Source organism: Colias croceus, chromosome 17 (genome assembly GCF_905220415.1).
Source record: "Colias croceus chromosome 17, ilColCroc2.1".
NCBI classification, from domain to species: domain Eukaryota; kingdom Metazoa; phylum Arthropoda; class Insecta; order Lepidoptera; family Pieridae; genus Colias; species Colias croceus.
Window position 1 is genome coordinate 10,110,957 of NC_059553.1, and position 18,359 is coordinate 10,129,315.

The window sequence follows — 18,359 nt, forward strand, 5'->3', positions numbered from 1 at the left end:
TGTTATAAAATAAAGGATTATGATTAAGAGTGAAAATCGAAATTGGACGATATTGGACACTTTTTTTAATCAATGATTGATGATTGTCCCGCAGATTATGTTGAAAATGCAACAGAGGTAAATAAAAAATCTGGGTTTAATAATGACAGCTTGAAATGCTTGCATTCGAGTCTGTGGCATTGTCATATATAAAAAAAAATTCTAACCTAGAATTTAAAAACCGGCTGACAGCAATCATTGTTTACCAAACATTCTATAAAAAGGAAAATATTGATGTTCTTGTAAATAATTAGATTAAAGATTAATACAATTTAATTATGACGACAAATCCACGTAAAGGCACGGATCCGGTGCCTATGGAAGAAAGTGATCAACTCACTATTCGACCACTGTAAATAAATTTTTTTTATTTTCGATGTTCTGATTTCAAATTATTGAATTCCATCGTAATTCGTATTGAAGTAATAACTAATAAAACTTTTAACATACTTCGGTTACTAACGTTTTTTCCTCGTAGTTAATTACGAAATCAAAACAGTTCTTGTTTTTTTACAAATTAAGGCTCTTTGTGTTATTTCAGTGGTGCTGGCCAGGAAGTCGGTCGATCATGTATAATGCTTGAATTTAAGAGCAAGAAAATCATGGCAAGTAAATTTCTTTACACAAATTTATTTCATATTATGCTTTTGGTTGTATTAAAAATACTAATATTTTGTATAATTTTAGTTGGATTGTGGTATTCACCCTGGCTTATCGGGAATGGATGCTTTACCATTCGTGGATTTAATTGAAGCTGATGAGGTGGATTTGCTGCTCATTTCACAGTAAGTACAAATGTATAATTTATCTCTCATTTACACTCCCATTTTCAAAAAAATTACTTTAATTTATAGGTTCATCTCTCATTTATGCTTACGCTGCCCAAATTCTACATAATTTTCCATGTATTGTGTTTTTTTAAACTGAACTATATTCACATGATGTTTAATCTTGAAAAAATAAAGTGTTTAAAATATTACTAGAATAATATATTTAAAATATTTCTAATCACATTAATTTTTCAGTTTTCATTTAGATCACAGTGGAGCACTACCATGGTTCCTAACAAAGACATCATTCAAAGGCCGAGTGTTTATGACGCATGCAACAAAAGCCATATATAGGTGGCTTGTCTCCGATTATATTAAAGTCAGGTATTGTAGAAGATTTTTAAATAAGTTATTAAAGTTATCAAATTGATTTTATGATCTAATCGAACCATATTAGTTTTTAAATTTACAAATAAAATGTGATACTTAATGTATTGATGTAAGTCTGGCCTTTGTTGTATTTAATTTTTAGTTTTACAGCATTAAAATGCTTGACAAATGAAAATTTGTAAATTAATTGTAGTATCTGCAAAGAATTAATGATGGATTAATTAATTTAAAAAAAATTGTATTATTCATTATCATTTAAGAAATTAATTTAAAGAATATTTGCACCATCGAGACTCAACTATACTTATAAACTTATCTGTTATTCCAGTAACATATCAACGGAACAAATGCTGTACACAGAATCGGATCTAGAAGGTTCCATGGACCGTATAGAAACCATCAACTTCCACGAGGAGAAAGATGTCAAGGGAGTGAGGTTCTGGGCGTACAATGCGGGCCATGTGCTTGGCGCTGCTATGTTCATGATTGAGATCGCTGGCGTTAAAGTAAGTGGTTTTTTAATTGGTGATAATTTGTTGTAATTTTTATTGTATTTTAAGGTAGAATATGTATATAAGTTTGAAAAAAGACAAGAACATGTATTTTAATACATATAGACACATAACAAAAAGTAAATAATAATTATTAAAAAGATTCTACAGTGCATCTACAGAAATTATCATACACTTTTATTTAAAGTAACATGCTTGAAAAATGCTAAACTGCATAACTGCAGATTATCATCAAAATCAGTTCATTGGTTTTTGTGTGATATACTTACAAACATTGATGGACTAGATTCTTACAAATATTTGCATTGAGAATATTAATAGGATAATAGTTCATGTCCTGAAATATTACTATTTCTGTGTTTCAGGTTTTATACACAGGAGATTTCTCGCGGCAAGAAGACAGGCATTTAATGGCTGCAGAAATACCAAGCGTTCATCCAGACGTGTTAATTACAGTAAGTTATGTTTTGTATACATTTTTAAATGTCTCAATTAGTGATTAAAATTCACTACTTTGAAATTGAGATAGGGTACCGAAAAATGATCGACGTATTTCATAAGAATTAGACTGAGAGCAGCCTGTTCAATGTTCATACTTTTTATAAAATATTCGGTAAAAATAGATAATTATGTTAAATAACTATAAAATATGTTTTATAGTTATTTCATATTTGTATCGTTCTTGAATATAAGAAATAACAGGGGTCCCAGGTGAGTGCCCTGTGGAACACCAGTTTGCGCAAAGTACAGTACAGAGATAGAGTTGCGAACAGCTACCGATTGAGTTTGATTATGCAATTATGATTATAGTCATTTTAATCATCATTCTCCAATCTAGTAATTAACACATTTTTGAAGTAGCAAAATGTTGTTGACTTTATCAAAAGCATTGTTAAAGTTATCATCATCCTTTTTATTGTTTTCTTGGTAACTAGAGATTTGTGTCTACTCATTTGCTTTTATTGATACTTATTTATTGTTTTCTTCGTTTTGTGATTTATATTTAGGTTTAATTAGAAAAGGATAATAATTATTTATTATTTCTTTTTGTGTGTTGCCACCTTGCATCTGTCAAAAAAAATATTTTGGTACTGTAATAATTCATAGGTTACACGCTTAGTCTGGCGTCAGTTCAGTCCATCAGTTTGATCCGGCTTAGACTGATGCCAGAATGATGGATGAAAAACACGGTATATTCTGAACCATCAGTCCGTCAGTCAACCGGTTAGACGATAATTCTCCCGTCATTCTGAGCAGACTGATGGACTGAACTGACGCCAGACTGAGCGTGTAACCTATGTCTAAGATCTACATATGACACTCACACATTTTATTCGTTTTGTCTCTTTTTTAGTAATTAGTAAATAAATTCCACATAATATACCAGGAATCAACGTACGGCACTCACATCCACGAAAAGCGCGAGGAGCGAGAGAGTCGCTTCACCAGTCTAGTGAGCGATATAGTGACGCGCGGGGGGCGGTGTCTCATACCCGTGTTCGCGTTGGGCAGGGCTCAGGAACTGCTGCTTATATTGGGTAAGTTATTATAGGAGAGATATAATACTATATTATTGTGTAAAAAAAAAACATTTATTATAAAAAAAATTATAAAAATAAACGAAATTGCCTTCAAATTGTGAGAACTAGACATAATTGACTCGAGAATTCAGATAAAAAAGAATAATCGAAATCGATTTACTCAGTCGAGTCCAAAAAATATTGATGAATTGAGAACCTCTTCTGATTTTATTATTTCTTTTAAAACATATTACATATAACTCTTTGCAAGCAAGAGACCCATGTCCACGCGCATACCGCGCGCAAACAAACACACATTTAGATCGCGAACTAGCTATAATATGTATATTGTCACACTTACGAAAATACCGGTAGACGTCTCGCGATTATAATGCGCGATCGCTTAGTACAAGAGGGTGCTTATAAATTGCACAGTACTCTTTTATCAATTCTGTGATCTTCTACATCCGTAGTGAAGAGCAAAATAGTCAGTTATTGGGGCTCTTTTTACATTTTTAATCTTAGTAATCCTTCGAGAATAATGAATATTTATTAAAAACAACGATAATTTAGTAATTTACATTTTATTATATTTAATAAATTGAATGATAACAAAAATTATAAAACCTATATCTAATTATTTTCACGATTATTACCTTGTAATAAAACTTGTTAATTCACTCACCACTTTGTGCTATTCACTTGTGTTTCCTTACTTTTTAAACCATCACATTATACACAACAAGTGATAACTGCGTTAAAAACAACCGACTTCAAACTTGCACTTGCAACATTTACAAATTATACAGACAAAAATGCTCATAAAATAAAAACTACTGGGCCTATCCGAATAAATTATTTATGGGACCAATTCGACACCATCCCGCATCGAACAAAAAAAGAATCATGTAAGTCGGTTCAGAAACCTCGGAGTAATCGGTGTACATACATAAAAAAAAACACACCGGCCGAATTGATAACCTCCTCCTTTTTTTGAGGTCGGTTAAAAATATATGCTTTTAGGTTCCATTAAATCCAAATTTATATTTGCAGACGAGTACTGGTCCCTACACCCCGAACTACAAGACATCCCGATATACTACGCGTCGTCTCTCGCCAAGAAGTGTATGGCGGTGTACCAAACCTACGTAAATGCTATGAACGATCGAATCAGACGGCAGATTGCCGTTAACAACCCGTTTGTGTTCCGGCATATATCTAACTTGAAGGTAAGTCAAAGTTATATTAAACAATATAAATTTATATTAAACAAGCTAGTCGCACGCGGTTTCACCCGCTTATAAATCTTACCAATTTTACAACAATTTATACAAATCAAAATCAAATCTTTTCAAATTATAGACTGAAACTTTCTCTTGAATTACTCTTTCTAATAAAAATACCCATCAAAATCTGTTTCGAAGTTTTAAAGATCTAAGCATACAGATGGACGGCGTAAGGTTTGATTTATACTATGTGAAATTTGTATGTAAAAAAAAGATATATATTGTATCGTTAATGTGTATCGTTTCAAAATCATTCAAATCAAAATCAAATATCTTTATTTTGCTCGTATGGCTAGTAAGGGGTTAGGTACAATATTTTCATCATTTTTTTCTACTACCTTATATAGAAAATAATATTTATATGAAAAACTTGATAGTTAATTTGATGTGGGAAATATATAACTGGTGTAATATTATTACAATTAAAAACAAGAAAGACTTTAAAATGTTTATTTTTAGACGTTCTAGAATCTAGAACAATCTATTGATCGGATATAGCATTTTCTTCGCCGATAGAAAACACGTCAATCTCCGGCTTAACCTTATCATACAAGTGCGGGAATGCTCCTTCTGCCCTATACTTCTTTCTAACAACTTCATACAATGACAGATCGAACATTTTCCCAAACTCCTCTTTTGTCATAAATATATCTGCGTACAAGAACGAAAAACCACCAACGTCTCTAGTAAATTTTTCCATTGCTCGCATTGCCCTAACTGGGTTATACGGTTTCTTATCTTTGACCTTACCAGGAACGCCATAAACTCCCAAATCGTTGTACATTGCGTAATTAGTACCGGGTACCATGTATTTAGCTTGCGGTCGAGCAAGTTGACCGGATGATGGACCGTGATCAATTACTTTGCACGGATAGACTAATAACGGAAATTTGTCGAACAGTTCTGTAGAGATTTCGATTTGCTTCTCCAATTCGTGTATCGGTAGAACTATATCTTGGAACACTTGTTTAGTGAATGTGTACGCTCTTACTCCTGGTGTCGTGGTGAACTTTAAGAAAGCTGGTTTCGGTGGTAGAAGCCAGCCGAATAAAGTTCTGAATATTGGATGATTGCCGAACGAAAGCATGTCTTCAACGACCCAGAATATAGGTCTGTTATGTCGTAACAAGTAATCTCTTAAGGGAATGAGTTCCACGGTTTCGCCTTTCTTTAAAAATGATTCGACGTGTTTGTAAAACCATGGCTTATACCACCTGGAGCAGTGGTTGACGGTTATATTGGAGTCGTAGTCAGAATAGTCGCCTGTCATCACGACAGCTTCGTCTTTACTGAAGATTGTGCCTTCAATATAATCGGGGAAGTAAATTGGTTTGGCTTGATTCGCTCCAGAAACTTCTCGTAACAAGTCGCAGTAGTTCTTCTGGCCTTTTATAGGAGTGTAAGTTATTTTTATATAGGGTTTTACTTTCACTATTTTAAGTGTTAAGGCGACGAGAAAACCTAGACTTCCGTGCGACCAAGGCAATGCTTTGTATAGGTCGGAATATTCGTTATCAGCGGTGGCTGTTACCAAGGATCCATCTCCTAAAACCACTTCGTAACTCGTGATTGTTTCGTGGTAGAGGCCCGCTTTGTGAGAGTGAGTCGACATCCCCGTGCCAAACGCAAGTCCTGGAAATTTAGAATAATTTGTTACCATTTTATTTATTAAATTCAATTTGTAATGACTCGTTAACAATTTTGATTGTAACGTTCGTAGAAATACATGTCTTTTTTGCTCATAAATTAAATTGATTAGATAATTATTTTGTGTTTCAAACATTTCATAACGTAACGTAAACATTCTATTAACGTAAAGCTTACTATTTCAATCTACTTAATATTATAAAGCTGAAGTGTTTGTTTGTTCGTTTGAACGCGCTAATCTCAGGAACTACAGGTCCGATTTGAAAAATTCTCTCGGTGTTAGATAGCCCAATTATCGATGGAGTCTATTTCATCACGCTAAGACCAACAGGAGCGGAACAACGTGGGTGAAACTGCAGAGCGCAGCCAGTCCTAAATAAATTATATACTTTGTTCAACTAACCTCCCAAAGTAGCGTCAACCAATTCAATAGTAACCGCCAAAGAATACCCCTTCGGTATCAAAAACTCAGTGATATCTCCAATAGTGACCATTGGCTCCACTCTTACAGTCATGGCTGTTTCGTCCAGCTCTAGTATATCATACAATGGGATTGGTATACGATGGTGTAGATGTTTCTCGAAAAATGTGGTGGACAGAGATAGCCAATTCGGTCGCGATGTACAGAGCAATCGACCCTTTTTGTCCGGGAGTTTGTTCCATTGTTGAACCTGGAATATTTTCGTTTATGCAGTTTCTTTTAAAAAATTATGGTACCATGCCATCTTTGATGCAATCAACTAGTTTTCCGCACGCGGCTTCGCCTGCTTTGTCTTAAACCTTATAAATTATTTACTAAAACCTTCCTCTTGAATCACTCTATCTATTAAAAAAACACATTAAAATCCGTTGCGTAGTTTTAAAGATTTAAGCATACATATGGAGGTCAAAGAAAGCGACTTTGTTTTGTTCTATGTAATGATCATGCAATGATGCGATTTCTGTAGTCTGTTTCATCGATAATGCAATTTGCTTCAAACAAAATTAAGTTACAAATTGTGTGAATTTACTAGTGTTCCACAGAAGTTTTACAAAATTCGGTCGTAATTATCAACACAAACACAATTGGAGCAAAATTCTACTAGAAAAGTTCTCTTGCGTTATCTTTTATTTATTGACACCTGTTTTAAATTTTAATAATTAATCACGCTTACAATCGAACTCGGCACTATTTTTTAATATATATAAATTATAATCCATACCCTGGCCTGTATCTCCCTAACGGCTGTATCATGTCTCTGGGGATCGCTATAAAATCTTCGAAGAGCGTTGCGTATACGCAGGATAAGTGTGAACAGGAATGACGCGGGCAGACAGAACGCGCATACGACGAACTCGCGATGGTCTTCCAGCCATTGGATTAAACGGTTCTTTATGGAACTTGGAATCATGGTGGCGTCTGAAAAAGTTAATGTAAAAATAATTGGGAGGCCTTATCGCTTAAAAGCAATTTGTTCCAAGCAACCAAGAAATAAATATAATTCTGTATGTACTTTGTTCATATTTATAGATGTGTAAAAAGAGTATATTTATAATACTACTAGCGGTCCGCCCCGGCTTCGCCCGTGGTACCTACATGTTTACGATTTTTTTTTCATAAGAACCATCCTCGTACTTACTTCAAGGATTATATTAAAAAAGAATTATCGAAATCGGTTCAGCCGTTCACACGTGATGCCGTGACAACGCGAAACGGGTTTCATTTTAATATATACAATATAGATTTTTACTGGCACATTTTTACTGGCATTTTTTACTGGCACTGGCTCACATATCTGGCTAGTTACTAATAACAAAAAATAAATATTTATTCGCTTTATCAATACCGGTGAACTCATAATATTAAACTGATTACAATTTAAAACTCAATCATAAAAATATATATAACAATTTAATTCAATATTTTATAATTAAAATACAACGTAATAATAATTCCTTAATTATTAGTATTAAAATATAACAAAACAGTTCAAACTTACCTTACATGCGGCTACTAGATCAATCGAATATCAATCTGACGTATTCAACTAATGACAGTTACGTCTCATTTCACGGACAAAAATCTTAACATTGAATCGTTCCGAATAAGAGCTAGCGCGCAAGAGCAACTTTTGTCTCCGCAACTATTTAGTCTCTCCCATCAACTCTATGGGGAGTTGCGTCGCTACGTGCGCGCACTTTCTTACTAGCACATACAGTTGATGGGAGAGATAAAATAGTTGCGGAGATAAAAGTTGCTCTTGCGCGCTAGCTATAAAAGTATCTCACAAGTCACAATAGACTAGACTTTTCATAATAATTAATACACAACAGTATAACGGAATGTTTTATCATACATGACCTTCACCTTGCATCATGAATTTAATCATTGTGACCTCCGAATTCTTATCAAGGTCTTGTCTAAGATGAGGATGGCTATTATTTTGATACTTGATAAAAGTGTTTCTTTAAATAAGTATTGTAATAATATTTATATTAAGAGAACATGGACGAGTAGATAAGGAAAGCTTAAAATTATACTTGAATAGTACTATCCTGCCGCATAATTTTATCAAAAAAGGATCATTCCCGACACCTTATTGTTGTAGAACTAGCTCCTATTAAAGCGAGAGAAAATTAGAAACTACGGTTTCTAGGCTTTCGCACGCGCAATGTTATTTGGATCCTTAATCTTACAAATACACAAATCTGTTACACAGCAGAGTCTATAGCCCTATCCATATATCTTTCCTAAATATTTAATACATCCAGTGCTTATCCAGGACTATTATCTATATCTGTACCAATTTTCATTACAGTTTTTGGCATGAATGAATAACAAACATTCATACATTCTTTCAATTTTTCGCATTTTAACAGTAACTACAAAATATCACCAACGTTTGCATTTTCAGGGCATAGACCATTTTGAAGATATAGGACCGTGTGTGATCATGGCTTCCCCCGGTATGATGCAGTCTGGTCTTTCCCGGGAATTGTTTGAGTCGTGGTGCACCGACCCCAAGAATGGGGTTATTATTGCTGGTAAGATATAAATGTTATAGAAATAGCAGGGTAACATATACATTTTTATTTTATGTTTTGTGTTAATCTGAAGGTTTTCTTATTTACCCTAATAAGCCTGTCCCAGACAGACGCGGCCTGCGGTGGCGATCTGCTGTTGCCTTCTTGCTTGACCGTGATAACAATATAATATATCTTTAGATTACGTAGGTCATATAGGCTTTTATATTTATTTCAGCTATAAATATAAAAGCCATTATAATGGGTTTCATAACTTATTTTGTTTGTTTGCTTAACTGTGAGTTAATATGATAATCTATGGAAGTATATGTCAGAAAGTTTTAAATATGCTACTAGATTTATCAGCAAGTGCCGAAATGGGCCCTAAATTTTTTCCGATACGCATAATATTTTTTGAAGTGTTGGTTATCAGTTATCACCATATTTTTTCCCAGGTTACTGTGTAGAAGGCACGCTAGCAAAGACAATTCTATCAGAACCGGAAGAAATAACAACGATGTCGGGTCAGAAGCTACCGCTCAAGATGTCAGTCGACTATATTTCCTTCTCAGCACATACTGACTATCAGCAAACGTCGGAATTCATCAATATACTGAAACCGCCGCATGTGGTATGTATTTAATTATAGGTATAATAAATTTACTATTTTGTATGAATTAATGAATTTAATAATCGTTTACAAAACTGGGTAACGGCATAAGCCTTATCCGTTCGTCCCTCGTTTCAAAGCTATATCTTTCCGACGGGCTATATTTATCAACTGAGAAAAAAGAGGTTCTCAATTGATAGTTTTTGACGTGACAACGTCTTATAATTCGATAAAGCCGGCTGCACGCACGAAAAAACATGACTCATGCGGCGTTACCTCGCTCTGAGGCGTTCCGTAAGGCTTGAAGTGTAAGCGAGAGCGCGGAACGAGCGACAAAGAAGCACAATCGGTCTTAAGACGTTGTCACGTTCAACTATCGTCAGTAAACCGACTTTACAGACAACCAATTTTTTTAATTATAATTTTTTTTTTTTTGAGTTTGTCATCTGTGAGTCGTCGTCCCATTTGTGAACACAATATGTTTGTCTCCGCGCCAGGTGCTGGTGCACGGCGAGCAGAACGAGATGTCCCGCCTGAAGGCGGCGCTGCAGCGGGAGCACCGCACGCGGCTGGCCGTGCACACGCCCAGGAATACGCAGCTGTTGGCGCTCACCTTCCGCGGGGATAAGACTGCCAAGGTATAGTGCTATACGAGATGTCCCGCCTGAAGGCGGCGCTGCAGCGGGAGCACCGCACGCGGCTGGCCGTGCACACGCCCAGGAATACGCAGCTGTTGGCGCTCACCTTCCGCGGGGATAAGACTGCCAAGGTATAGTGCTATACGAGATGTCCCGCCTGAAGGCGGCGCTGCAGCGGGAGCACCGCACGCGGCTGGCCGTGCACACGCCCAGGAATACGCAGCTGTTGGCGCTCACCTTCCGCGGGGATAAGACTGCCAAGGTATAGTGCTATACGAGATGTCCCGCCTGAAGGCGGCGCTGCAGCGGGAGCACCGCACGCGGCTGGCCGTGCACACGCCCAGGAATACGCAGCTGTTGGCGCTCACCTTCCGCGGGGATAAGACTGCCAAGGTATAGTGCTATACGAATCTATACTTATATATAACTAGCTTTCCACCCGCGCGTCAAAGAAAAACCCGCATAGTTCCCGTTCCCGTGGGATTTCCGGGATAAAACCTATCCTATGTCCTTTCTCGGGTATCAAAATATCTCTATACCAAATTTCATGCAAATTGGTTCAGCAGTTAAAGCGTGATTGAGTAACAGACAGACAGACAGACAGAGTTACTTTCGCATTTATAATATTAGTATGGATAATATCGTAGGAAAGTCAAACCTGTACATTGAATATTTCTGTATGTATGTCCGGGCTAATCTCAAAAATTACTGCGTAGATTTTCGTCAATTTTTTTTTTGAAAACGTGGGCGAAGCCGCGGGCGGAAAGAAAGTTGAGTTTAAACAGTAAAGTGTAATGTTCTACACAGCCAAATGCATTTAAAAAGTCACAATACTTCTATTATTTCAAATCGAATATTTATATTTGTCCAAATTTATTTGCATCAGTAAAAAATATCCGCCCAACAAATACTATTTGGATTATATTTCGATTTCAATTCATATTTCTACATATACCCCTGAAAATTTAGGTTTCAAATACGCTTATTTTTGATACAAATCTATATATATAAAAATGAAACCCGTTTTCCTTGGTCACGGCATCACACGTGAACGAGTGGACCGATTTCGATAATTCTTTTTTTATTATATTTCTTGAAGTACGAGCATGGTTCTTATGTAGAGAAAACGTAAATATGTACCACGGGCGAATCCAGGGCGGACCGCTAGTATCTCATAAAAACTGAATGTATCTAATAAATAATTTGAATCCAGGTAATAGGATCCCTAGCAGTGGAACCACCAAAACCAGGAGAACAACTACAAGGTATCCTGGTGAAGAGGAACTTCAACTACCACATATTGGCGCCTTCTGATCTCAACAGTAAGTATTGTAGAAGTTTTATAAAGTATAAGTTGTACATTCAGGATAGGAGAAAGGCCGTTTTTGATGATTGAGAAAGTTTTTGCGGTGCGTCGATCAACGTTGGTGTTCCGCAGGGATCTGTTCTGGGTCAATTTTTATTTTTTGTATACATCACATATCTTTTTTATTATTTTCAAGATGTGAGTGGTGTTTAAAAATTAACCAACGAGATTAACAAAGATTTTCTTTACACTTAAAGTTGAGCCATTTAGACATGATATAGTTTTCGTGCATGCGCTACTACTTTTTAATGATCTTAAATTTAAAAAAAAAGAGTGTGTGTAATTATGTACACGCGTAGAAGTTATATTTCTTTGGCGTATGGAAAAATATACTAGAATATACAACTTGAACATAGTTATCCATTTTCATACCACCTAGAACTAATTATGCTGTAAAATTTAGTTGTCGGTGTGCGCGCGCGTCGTAAAAATTTACTCTCATCATTTTTCTCCATCGCGCCAAAAGGAGTAAAACTTCAACAAAACTTGTTGCACAGAATACACGGAACTATCGCAATCCGAAGTGGTCCAACGTCTCTCAGTGCACTTTAGTGGGTCAGCCGCGTTACTGCGTCACGCGGTGGGGCGAGTGGCGGGCGCGCTGACCGTGATCAGTGAGACAAAATGGCGGCTGTACGGCTGTTTGGATGTGAGCGTCGATCTGCCGGTCGTTACTATTGAGGTGAGGGATTGATTATATTACGATTTTTAAGCTATTGCATAGCTTCTATCGCGGGCCTTGAGCGCGGAGACCGAATCCTGAAATTCCGTAACGAAAATCCTCACAATCCCCACTCCGACGGGCACGGAGGTGTGGCTTGAAGGCATGCTATGCAATAGCTTTACCGCGGCAGTCCCCGAGTGCCACACGTATTTTATTATTGTTATTATAAAGAAGAGCGTCTCTACTTTTTTTGTAAGATTCAAAGATACCAAAATCTTCGCCTTACGCTTAAGTGAAACTTATTTGTCGCGCGTTGCGACAAAAAAGCCGCAACGTCAAAATAATATTTTTATGGCCGATCTAAGATATAATGGAGCAAGTGTTATACCACGTTAGAATCCTTATTAAATGCGCTAACTTTTAAAGCTACTTGCCAAACTGGAGTAGTACTTTTTTTTCAGGATGATCAGTTGAAGTAGTGCGAAAAATTATTTTGAAAACTTGGTACGGTATAAAATGACATTTTCCTACAAGTTGGAGTGATCAGCACAGGGTTTAGGATCACATAAAGCACTATTCCGGATGACGTAAGAGAAAAAAAATTGGCAAAAAGTAAATGTTTGTAACAACAGGAATGAAAAAACTGTCACATGGTGTACATTTTCTGGAATTAAAAAAAAAATCCATTACTTCAAAAATGCATGATTTAATTTTTTTTTTAATTTTTCTGATAAGTGGTGTGGCATTATCTGTCAGAAAATTTCGGCTTGACGTCGACTTCTGGGAAACCCTGTATGTAAAAATGGGAGCCAAGTTCAATCGTCGACTTAAGTGCCGAAAAAAGAATAGAGATCTAAATGTGTGCCAAATTCTGTAGACAGTCCAGAAATTTATTTACAAAGATGTATTAAATTCTAAGGTGAATTGAAAATTCAATTGTTTTATTTTCCCTTAAAGAACAACTAATAAAAAAGTTTTTAGAATCTCACAAATAATAACATTCAATATCATCAATTTGAGAAGATAAATATATATATAAACTAGCGGTCCGCCCCGGCTTCGCCCGTGGTACATATTCACGTTTTCTCTACATAAGAACCATCCTCGTACTTCAAGGAATATAATAAAAAAAGAATTATCGAAATCGGTTCAGCCGTTCTCGAGTTATGGAATTACAACGAAAAGTGGCATTGATTTTTATATATATAAATAGTAGCCTGATCAAATTATGGGGTTTAATAGGTCATTAGTTGTTTGCTGTGTGAAAATAATTCTATTATTCTAATTAAAAAAAATCATATTATTTTGGAATAAACGTTGTTCTATAAGGGAAAATAAAACAATTGAGTTTTTAGTTCAATCGTCGACTTAAGTGCCGAAAAAAGAATAGAGATCTAAATGTGTGCCAAGTTCTGTAGACAGTCCAGAAATTTTTTACAAAGATGTATTAATCTTTGTAAAAAATTTCTGGACTGTCTACAGAACTTGGCACACATTTGGATCTCTATTCTTTATTCGGCAAATTAAGTCGACAATTGAACTTGGCTCCCATTTTTACATACAGGGTGTCCCGGAAGTCGACGACAAGCCGTAATTTTTCTTTTTAATATTTTTTGTGGGATTGTGGGATTTATTATAACTAAGGTGTACTATATTGTGTACAGTGGCAGGCTGCGCCCGTGTCGGACATGTTCGCGGACGCAGTTGTAGCGGCCGTGCTCGGCGCCGCGCCCGCCGCGCCCGCGCACGCGCCGCTCGCGCCCAAACTGGACCGCATGCACTTGAAGGTATCCCACACACACACAGGGGGCCCAAACTGGACCGCTTGCACTTGAAGGTATCCCACACACACACAGGGGGCCCAAACTGGACCGCATGCACTTGAAGGTATCCCACACACACACAGGGGGCCCAAACTGGACCGCTTGCACTTGAAGGTATCCCACACACACACAGGGGGCCCAAACTGGACCGCTTGCACTTGAAGGTATCCCACACACACACAGGGGGCCCAAACTGGACCGCATGCACTTGAAGGTATCCCACACACACACAGGGGGCACAAACTGGACCGCTTGCACTTGAAGGTATCCCACACACACACAGGGGGCCCAAACTGGACCGCATGCACTTGAAGGTATCCCACACACACACAGGGGGCCCAAACTGGACCGCTTGCACTTGAAGGTATCCCACACACACACAGGGGGCCCAAACTGGACCGCATGCACTTGAAGGTATCCCACACACACACAGGGGGCCCAAACTGGACCGCATGCACTTGAAGGTATCCCACACACACACAGGGGGCCCAAACTGGACCGCTTGCACTTGAAGGTATCCCACACACACACAGGGGGCCCAAACTGGACCGCATGCACTTGAAGGTATCCCACACACACACAGGGGGCCCAAACTGGACCGCATGCACTTGAAGGTATCCCACACACACACAGGGGGCCCAAACTGGACCGCTGACACTTGAAGGTATCCCACACACACACAGGGGGCCCAATTTGGACCGCATGCACTTGAAGGTATCCCACACACACACAGGGGGCCCAAACTGGACCGCATGCACTTGAAGGTATCCCACACACACACAGGGGGCCCAAACTGGACCGCATGCACTTGAAGGTATCCCACACACACACAGGGGGCCCAAACTGGACCGCATGCACTTGAAGGTATCCCACACACACACAGGGGGCCCAAACTGGACCGCATGCACTTGAAGGTATCCCACACACACACAGGGGGCCCAAACTGGACCGCATGCACTTGAAGGTATCCCACACACACACAGGGGGCCCAAACTGGACCGCATGTACTTGAAGGTATCCCACACACACACAGGGGGCCCAAACTGGACCGCATGCACTTGAAGGTATCCCACACACACACAGGGGGCCCAAACTGGACCGCATGCACTTGAAGGTATCCCACACACACACAGGGGGCCCAAACTGGACCGCATGCACTTGAAGGTATCCCACACACACACACAGGGGGCCCAAACTGGACCGCATGCACTTGAAGGTATCCCACACACACACAGGGGGCCCAAACTGGACCGCATGCACTTGAAGGTATCCCACACACACATACCCAGTGGGGCGGGGCTCGGCGTTCACGTACATTTGCGCGTACACACAAACGCACGCTCACAAACACACATACATCATCTGTCTATCGAATCGATACTATATAGGGTATATACATTATACACTGTAAGACAATGAACCGTATCATACGCAACACACACGCAAACGCACATGTACACAAACATACACATACACTCGCAAGCAATAAATACGCAAACATACAAAGACACGCTTACCTATACGCACACGCTCACACGCACGTATAATCACAGTGGTGGTTGTGCTAATCGCTGCGCACACACAATGGTAGCCGATAATTTTAAGATTTCCCGCACGCACACAGCACGTGTCATTCGATACTGAGTACAATATAATATAATATAACGCAGTTCATTAAAGAAACGAATCTTCAATGGCGGCGCTTATCATTCCCTTTCGCTTACACACGACCGTACGGCATGCAAAAAAAAAGGAAAAAATAAAATCACTAAAATGTATTTGATTTTCCCTATGATAGTTTTTATCATAAATTTACAATGACAATAATTATAGATTTGCGAAAGTAAATAATGTTTTATTGGAATTTGACAAAATATGTTCTTTGGGAAAAGTTTAGTATTATGGGGATTTGGTTACATTCTGTGAAACTTCTTTATGACCTTATTTTTCAAAAAATAATTTAGGTACTATAAGCAACTTTACAGAAATACATCGAATCACGCGTGGTAGGAATAAGAAAAAGATGGCGCGTAACGGAAAAATGTTACACTAAATTTTTTTCCAACCCCGATAAAGAAGTTTCACTTCAAAAAGTTTGTCAACAAACAATTTGAAATAATTAATAAAATTATTATCCATTTACGTTATTTTTATTTTCTTTTTTGCTAACCCTATCATACGTCAGTCGTCAGTTGGCCGCCATTGAAGATTCGTTTCTTTAATGAATCGCGTAATACAGTACAGTATCGTACAATACACTCGACCAAACATGAAATCTCTATTTAAATAAATCTTTAAAAATCAATACAATTTTCAGGAGTGCGTAATAGAAATGTTACAAGAGATGTTCGGCGAGGACTCCGTGCCGAAGATATTCAAAGGCGACAAGTTGCATGTGGAGGTCGCTGGCAAAAGGGCAGATATCGATCTACTGTCTATGGTAAGTATTGTTGTGATAAGTAGCTAGTAGTAGTTGAAATAAGTCTTGGTAGTTTAAAGTGGAATTGGTAGTTTTTAATAGTTAGAAGGGCTTTGATTTGTTCTCAGTGGCGAGGGTGGTTTTGGTAGTGTCAGTTTTAGCAGAGTAAAGAAATTAGAATGTGTAAGTCACTGAAATAGGCAGTTCTAAATTAATACTGGTAGTCGAATTTAGTAGTTTTAGGTAGATTAATTGAATCTAAACTACAATTATTTCTCGAAAATACTTTACTATCCAAAACAAAGCCTAAACTAGTATTTTTAGTCGAAATTACCGTTAATTGCTTAAAATTGTTCTGTATAAAAGTTAATGGTCGGCATCCCTTTTTATTAAGTTTATCAAAATCTCTTATCTCAATTACGTTACCTATAAACTCATTTTATACAACAATAGTCAATCTATAAATAAATTAATTATTAAATAAAATAATTTCCAGGAGGTAAAAAGCGAAGACGCAAGTCTGGAACGCACGGTGCAGTCGGCCCTCACGAGACTACACGCGGCCCTCGCGCCGGTCAAACCGCCGCCATTGCCCACGTGCTGACACGAGATTTAGCTGTGAAATTGTGTATTTTGTTATGGAATAAATCATTTTTTGTGATTATTGAGTTTTATTTGGGGTCTAAGATCGATAGTTAATTTTTTAGGATCGGCGCAGACGTGGCAGAGCGCAGTGCAGTGCATTTTTCATTTTCGTATTATTATCTGCATTGTCCTCATTAAAATAATATTCAAAAGCGCAGTGCGCTGCCTTTCTTGTGACACTTCGATGCTCCTCGGGATTTAATTTGTTATTTGATTTTGAATATCATTTGACCATGAAAAATGCACTGCGCTGCGCTCCGCCATGTCTACGCCGACCTAAAGAATGTATTTGACGGTTTTCGAATTTGACTATAATTGTAAATATTTTATTTTTCAAAGCCATTGTAAATTTCAATTGTTTATTGATCAAGTGTGTGTATGGATGTTCTTCGAACTATCGTTTGTGGTTCATTACAAACATTTACAAATTAAATGCATAAGGATTAAGTACCTCATGATAATTATAAACAATATTTTTCTGAATAAATGATTTTTGTGTATACACTTTGTTTCATTTCAAAAGCATATACAATGATCAAGCAACAATATTTTTAATGTGTGCGTGTACTCGTGTACACACGTAAGAAGTGAAACTTCTTTATGACCTTATTTTTCAAAAAATAATTTATTATATGAAACTTTACAGAAATACGTCGCGAATCACGCGTGGTAGGGATAAGAAAAAGATGACGCGTAACGAAAAATGTTACACTAAATTTTTTTCTAACCCCGATATAGAAGTTTCACTTCAATAAAGTACATAACTATAATACGTAGAAGGTGACCTAGTCCTGACGCTTCTGTTCGTAATCGTACTTTAGGTAGGTACATAGGTTTACGGTTATGTGTTATGGCCAAATTCATGTTTAAGGAAGGAATTGTATTTTTTTTATTTAGAGAATAAAAGTCCATTTTCTAATTCATTTCAATATTCAATTTATCGCTAATCACTAGATAGTCTTCCAATACGTATTTATCTCTCTTTCATGCTTTTTAATGCTAGGTTTCTGTGGCAAAGTGTGTTGTC

General features: G+C 37.4%; 2 protein-coding genes across 2 annotated transcripts; one reads left to right on the forward strand and one right to left on the reverse strand.

Moving 5' to 3' along the window:
- Positions 1-227: 227 nt before the first annotated feature.
- LOC123698823 (cleavage and polyadenylation specificity factor 73) lies at positions 228-17,348 on the forward strand. The gene is made up of 16 exons (XM_045645573.1): positions 228-391; positions 581-644; positions 727-824; positions 1,065-1,193; positions 1,528-1,705; positions 2,077-2,166; positions 3,099-3,249; positions 4,285-4,460; positions 9,059-9,188; positions 9,623-9,798; positions 10,275-10,415; positions 11,629-11,737; positions 12,279-12,463; positions 14,110-14,232; positions 16,586-16,708; positions 17,184-17,348. Exons 1-16 carry the CDS (start codon positions 318-320, stop codon positions 17,289-17,291), a joined length of 2,055 nt encoding a protein of 684 aa, XP_045501529.1. The 5' UTR covers positions 228-317; the 3' UTR covers positions 17,292-17,348.
- Positions 4,998-7,559, reverse strand: LOC123698824 (delta(24)-sterol reductase-like). The gene is made up of 3 exons (XM_045645574.1): positions 7,367-7,559; positions 6,568-6,835; positions 4,998-6,149 (listed from the first exon to the last, which is right to left on the reverse strand). The coding sequence occupies exons 1-3, from the start codon at positions 7,553-7,555 to the stop codon at positions 4,999-5,001; spliced, it is 1,608 nt and encodes a 535-aa protein (XP_045501530.1). The 5' UTR covers positions 7,556-7,559; the 3' UTR covers position 4,998.
- Positions 17,349-18,359: the final 1,011 nt, after the last annotated feature.